At 46.5% G+C, this 6,919-nt stretch overlaps 1 protein-coding gene across 2 annotated transcripts in view; it reads right to left on the reverse strand.

Moving 5' to 3' along the window:
- Positions 1-6,919, reverse strand: part of DNAJC6 (DnaJ (Hsp40) homolog, subfamily C, member 6) — a 25,489-nt gene that overhangs the window by 1,065 nt on the left and 17,505 nt on the right. For both annotated transcript variants that reach the window (XM_009071210.1, XM_009071209.1), the window contains exons 14-17: positions 6,633-6,758; positions 4,725-4,985; positions 3,539-3,684; positions 629-805 (exon numbers count right to left, since the gene is read on the reverse strand). In XM_009071210.1, the coding sequence (XP_009069458.1) occupies positions 629-805; positions 3,539-3,684; positions 4,725-4,985; positions 6,633-6,758 (710 nt within the window). The remainder of the gene's footprint in view (positions 1-628; positions 806-3,538; positions 3,685-4,724; positions 4,986-6,632; positions 6,759-6,919) is intronic.

Genomic DNA, 6,919 nt, shown 5'->3' on the forward strand with positions numbered 1-6,919 from the left:
TAAAATCAGTACTCCTGCAAGCCTTGGGGCAGCCCACATCTTCGTAAGCCTTGCTCACTGCCCTGAAACTCTCAGGGCCTCCATTTCCTTGAAAGTGGAAGTTTCATCCTCACCATACTGTCCCAGATGGAGTCATTGCACTCTGGTTGGCAAGTGTAAGCAGCAAGACCACGAGCCACAAGCTGGGTAACCAGATAACCTGAGTGTCCCATTTTAGAAGGCTGATTTGAATCTCCTTTAGCAGGTACAATACTCTGGGCTGTTGTCCACACTTTGAGAGTCAAAGTGAGGTGACAAAAGCTGAAGATCTGAATCTCTGCTGCTTGGAGCAGCAGGTACCAAGCAGCCTTGGGGCTGGGAGTGGTTACAGAATCCTAGACTGGTTTGAGTTGGAAAGGACCTTAAAGACCACTCATTCCACTAGTCCAGGTTGCTCAGAGCCATATCCAACCTGGCCTGGAACACTTCCAGGGATGGAGTTAAGAGTCCTCAGCTTTCAAAAGCTGGCAAAAATCTTGAGCTCCTACTTTCTATAAAACTGTGTGCACCAATAAATTAAGCAATCACATGCAAGACATTATAATTAACAGTGACAATGACTGAAGAAGGTGCAACAGGAACACCTTACCTTGTCAGGGTGAACGACGAGCACTGCCCGCCGGTACACCTTCTTCACCTGCTCTGGCGTGACAAGATCTGCCATACTCACAGGTTTCCACTTGGTCTCCCCTGCCCACAGCACTGTGTGCATGGTGGACAGCAAGGCCCTTATATTTCTCTCCTTCCCTTCAATCCATTCCAGCACCTGGAGGAAGGAATGTGAGTCTCAATTTATGCCTTACATTAGATATTCCACTAGGACAAAGTTTCTTCATTTGAATAGCAATGACTGCAAGGAACATCTTACATTTCTTTCCATGCTTTAGGAAACCTTTGGAAGATATTTGTCTGTCTCTAATTGTCATTAATTCTTACATCACTGCTTGAAAGTTAAGACACCTTGACCAACATGCCTGCTAAAAATGCTGAGTTAGTAACACTTCAATTGTGAGATGGAATAGTCAGAAGATAAGGGACATGTTTAACTGTGTGGTTCATTAGCAAGGTTAATTGCTCGCCTAAGTAAGCTCAGCTAGAGCTCTGCCGTGGATGCATCAATGTGAAAACCAAAGTAAAGAGATTTCACAGCTCCAGGCTCAACTGAAGTGATCCAATGAGATAAAAATCATGGAATCATAGAATCTACTGAGTTGGAAGGACCCACAAGCATCATGGATCCAACTCCTGCCCTGCACAGGTCACCCCAACAATCCACCCTGTGCCTGTGAGCATTGGCCAAACACTCCTTGAGCTCTGTCAGGCTTGGGGCTGTGACCAATGCCCTGGAGAGCTGTTCCAGTGCCCAAACACCCTCTGGGGGAAGAACCTGGGAAGAAATATACCTTGCTTCTTACTAATCCGTCTTACTGTTGTGGCTTTCACAGGGGAAAAAGGAGGAGTGTCATGACTTTAAAGTGATCATTCCTGCCCACCCCTGGTTCCTGATGGGCAAACCCTGCACACTTCTCATGTTCTAGGCATTCAGCAACATCCAAGTGAGACTGTGGACTGGGCATGTTATTTTTTAGGCAATAAAACCCCCCAGACATCTGTCATATCTTTTATGACCTGTTCTTAACTAAAGTGTGATATCCACAGTGAACTGAGCTTATCACTGGAGGCTACACCAGAGCAAAGGGAATTGTATTGGGAAGGGCAAATCAGCTGAGCGTGTCAGTGATTCAGCAGCTTTCTAGGGGGAAATGTCTCACACACTAAGCAGCACCACATGAACCACTGAGGCTGTGTAGCTTATGAATTGGGAAAGCTACTTGATGGCCTGCCAGCTGTCCAGCTGTTGTGGCTGATGTTCCTGTTCAGCATGGTTGCTGGCACACACTGTCCAAAGGTTCAAACCTTTCCACAAGGTTAAAACAAGTTAATTTTTAGAAAATCACTCATTCTGCTTTCTAGAAGTTTGCTTGGCTTTTGCTGGGGCTTTTTCCTCTCCAGTCTGTATCCTTCTGTAGTTATAATTCCTGGTTTCATATTTCAAATCTAGAGCAGGACAGACTGAATTTCATTCCCTTCATAACAGATCTGCAGTTTGGCAATTTAGTGAGGAGAGATGAGAGAATTCCAAAGCAGGCAAGATTAATGAGGCAGAGCATTAGTTCCATTAGTTGTGCCTGCTAATCAGGGTTGGAGTGATGTGGAAGACCAGCAGCCCAGACAGTAACACTGAGCAAGTCACTGTTTGTCACCATCTGGTTTAGGACAGAAATGTAACCCTGGAGTTTTAAATCTATTCCAAAGGGTGTTTGCATCTCCAGGGAAGGCATGAGAGTTTATTATAGGAACAAACAGCAGGAAGATCTCACTTTCTGTCCCAAGGCAATCACATGATGAGGAGAACATCCCTCATCTCACCAAAACCTGGGGCTGGCAGGGCTGGCAGATCTCATTTATTTGTAAGGACAGAGTTTTTATAAACTTACCGCATTTTCTAATCAGTGTCTCTCATTCTGATGAGATAGTGGAATATAATTGTGGAGGAATGGCTCTGCGAAAAGGGACATGATTTCCTTGGAGCTGACAACTCAGCTTGTAGTCTGGTGTAAGGCCTACAGCAGCTGTGACTTAGCCTTGAACTGCTGATAAGGAGCGAGCTCTGCCTGGCAGAGCAGGCTCTGACGGGCTCTGAGTCCGGTGTCAACAAGCTCCCTGGAATTCCTGAAAACATCCCGGAATGTGGACAGACACCTGCTTGCTCCAATCATAAGTTTAACCTGGACACTGGAACAAGGGCAATAAACCAATCATGTATCCGCTGCGTTCGCGTACTCTGTGTGAATGTCTATATATATCTTGTAAGTACTAAGAATAAAGGAGAACGACCATACTCATATTGAGACTCATCGTTACTCCAGGTCCGGATCCCACTCCAACATATAATTTATATAGGATATTAGGAAACATTTCTTCATGGAAAGGGTTGTCCAGTCCTGGCACAGCTGCCCAGGACAGTAGTGAAGTCATCCTCCCCGGAGGGATTTAACAGCCATATGGAGGTGGCACTTGGGGCCATGGTTAGTGGTGGCCTTGGCAGTGCTGAGGAATGGTTGGACTTGATGGTCTTAGAAGGCTTTTCCAACCTTAATGATTCAATGGTTCTATGACAATATCTTCCAGATGTTCCCTAACACCTAGAGTTTATGACCTTTTCTGGTCCCACTAGGATGTCTCGCATGACGCCTACTCCATGGAAGACAATGAGAGAGATAGCACATGATCGTGGGGATCCAGCAGTGCCCTGGAGGTTGAGCACTACAGTAAGTGCTAAAAGAGGACAATAACTTCTGGCATTGAATGATCTGAAAGCTTTGCTCAACTGCCTCACAGGCAGGAGTGCTGGTGGCTTACCCTCCACCTCTCAGGGATGATGCGGACAAAAGACACATAGAATCACTGTAAGAGTATCAACAAGAATTTTGCTTACTTTTAGTTTTTCTGGGTCCATCTCCTTTGCCATTTCTTCTTTTCTCATCTCAGCTATTGTTTTGGGGCCCTTCTTGTCCTTGTGAGCATTAAACCCTTGACCAGATAATAAATCTTCAAAATCTGCAGACATTTTTGGCTTTGAATCTTGAAAAACAAAGAGATTTCAAGTTGTTATCACAATCCATGTTTATTTAACACCCAAAGTACCCCTCACACGTACCACATTAACAATCTCAATGCGAATGAACATGAGGTTCTCACAAAAAAATGTATAGGCTAATGTTACTTTTGAATCATTATTATAGAATCACAGAATTGCTTAGAATCATAGAACCACAGAATCAGAGAGTCCTAGAATGGTTTGGGTTGGACCTTAAAGCTCATCCTGTTCCACCCCCTGCCATGGGTAGGAACACCTTCCACTACCCCAAGTTGCTCCAAGCCCCATCCAACCTGTTATGGAACACTTCCAGGATTATTACCGAAGTCCATTTGGAAGAGACCTTTGAAGATCATCAAGTCCAACCCTTAACCTGTCACTGCTGTAACTCCTAAACCTATCTTCCAGGGCCAGATCCAGACAACCCTTAAACACTTCCAGGGATGGTGACTCCACCATCTCCCTGGGCAATATTCCAATGCTTATTCCAGTGCCTATTCCAGTGTCTGACCACCCTAACAGTGAATAAATTGTTCCTAATATCTCCTCTGAATCTCTCTAGTCTCAGCTCAAGGCCATTCCCTCTACTCATAGAATCACACAATCATCAAGGTTGGAGGAGACCTCTAAGATCATCAAGTCCAGCCATTAACCTGTCACTGCTGGAACCCCTAAACCCTAAACCATATCCTCCAGTGCCACATCCAGACACCTCACCTCTTAATCTTGGCATGATGACTCCATCACCTCCCTGGGCAAACCTATCCCAATGTCCAACCACCCTGGGAGCCAACGTTTTGGATGCTGAACTCTGAGACACTTACCAACATTAGCTGGTCCTTTCCCACGTTCACTCTGTGCTCCTGGCATGGCTGAGAAGCTCACATTGTAGTTGGGCTTGTTCTGAGGGGAGGCATGAGGCATGCTTGGCATGATGACTCCATCACCTCCCTGGGCAAACCTATCCCAATGTCCAACCACCCTGGGAGCCAACGTTTTGGATGCTGAACTCTGAGACACTTACCAACATTAGCTGGTCCTTTCCCACGTTCACTCTGTGCTCCTGGCATGGCTGAGAAGCTCACATTGTAGTTGGGCTTGTTCTGAGGGGAGGCATGAGGCATGCTTGGCTGGGCTTTGGGCTGTGCCTGCTGCCAGCCATAGCCTGCTCCCTGCTGCCAGCCACTGCCACCCATGGGCTGGGGTGAGGGCTTCTGTGGTGAGGGGGGGAATCCTCCACCCATGCCTGTTGGTGTGGTTGGTTTGCTGGCAAAGGAAGAGCCACCTGCAGAGAACACGGAGAGGAGTCATTGTTGGCATCAGCAACAGGATATTGGCTTGCCTTCCCAGCAGGAAACCTCATCAAAATCCCCCATGTGACTGACTTCTGTTTGCAGCTCTGCCACAAACTCATCTTTGCAACATCAAGCAAAGCCCTTCAACTTTCTTGTCACTGCTCTGTGAGCTGCTAAAGGACAGCACCTCCCTTGGGGGACTGCACAGGAATTGGAGGAGTGGCTGGTTGGGGAACACTGTGTGAGGCTAACTGGGAGTCATGGTTGTGTGTGTGTGGTGGCAACACAGAACCACATAATGGGTTGGGTTGGAAGAGACCTTAAAGATCATCTCATTCCACCCCCTGCCATGGGCAGGGACACCTTCCACTAGCCCAGGTTGCTCCAAGCCCTTTCCAACTTGGCCTGGAACACTTCCAGGGATGGAGCAGCCAGAGCTGCTCTGGGCAACCTGTTCAACTGGGCACCTGTGCCAGTGCCAACATCAAGCTGACATGCCTCAAAATCGTATCTCCTCATGCTGTGCTGCTGTAATACCATCCACAGAGATGTCTGTTTCAGCACCTTAGTACTTGAGGGGATGCTCCTCTGGCTCTGTTTGTGGTGGGAGGTACCCAGTGTTCATGTTTTATTATTTGAGACTGACATCCACTCTGAGCTCAGAAATGTGTCATGGAAACCGAAGTTCTTCAGACTTAGTCACGAACAACAAAAAGGTGGTTAAAATATCCTGGGGATGCCAAGTCATTTGTTTTTTAAACCTCAGAAGTTTCCTACAGAATACATGTTTTAAAAGCACCTCGATGGCTCTGACATGGGCCTTGGCAGGCTTTTTATTTAGCTCCTGCAGAGCAGCTTGTGATCCAGCAGAGGGAACTGGGAAACCTAATTCCAGCCCCATGCTGCTACTGACGCAAAGGAGAAAACAAACAGGCAAAACCACAAGGGCTTGCAAAGAGCTGAGGCCAGTGACAAAGGCAAGAAGAATCTCTTTAGCAGAGTCAGGGGAGTTGACATGTTGGGGTTTAAGGAAAACTGCAATAATGTGTCACAACTGCCTTTTTAACACTCGTCTTGAGGGTTTGCTCCTTGTTTCCTGGGATAAAACAAGGGGAAAAAGCTTGTCTGAGCACTCAAGCAAACAGCCCTTTGCAGCCAGGTGCAAATACTCTACCTTTAGATAGTGCTGCAAATTAGAGGCAGATTAATGAGGTTACACACACACAAAAATGAGTCAAATTGAGAAGGAAACAATTCCTCAAGGAACCCAGTAGCTTTGAAGAGCCAAATTCTCTTCCCAGGCCTATTCCAAGAGTTCTCCAGCCACAGTTAACACAGAGCATCCTTAGCCAGACCTAAGTGTTTAGCCTTAAGAGTGTTTAGCCTTATCAGAGGTTATGCTTTGCAATCCTCAGAGCCTGCTGAGGTCCCAGCATGTTGCAAAGAGAATTTTTGATGGAGGACAAGGAAAAGCACAGATCTGTGAGGGCTTGCAGCGGCTCAAGCAGAATGGAAAGCTTGGCAGCAGCACTGGCATGCAGGTAGGTTGAGAGGAGCCTCACATACCAGCCTGTTTCTCTAAGAGAGATGGTAATTTATTATTCTTTTAAAAAATAAGGGAAGCAAACCTGCTAAACTCGCTCCAAGACTCCCCAGATCCGCAAACGGATCCAGTGTTTGGGGTTTAGGCTGATGTGTGGGAGTGCTGTGGAGGGATCCTGTAGGACTGGTGGCAGCAGACTTACTTCCCATTCCTAGACCACCTTAAAGAGAAAAAAAAAAGATAAAATCACTCAGGTTTTATCCTTGTTTGCCATCAGTGCTCAGTCCCATGATGCTAGAATACTGATTTTAAAATTGAGTATACTATTGTCAGGTTCCTAAGCAGTCTCAACTCAGCCCAGACTACTTGTACACCCACTCA

Source organism: Acanthisitta chloris, unplaced genomic scaffold (assembly GCF_000695815.1).
Source record: "Acanthisitta chloris isolate BGI_N310 unplaced genomic scaffold, ASM69581v1 scaffold2553, whole genome shotgun sequence".
In the NCBI taxonomy this organism is placed as follows: Eukaryota; Metazoa; Chordata; class Aves; order Passeriformes; family Acanthisittidae; genus Acanthisitta; species Acanthisitta chloris.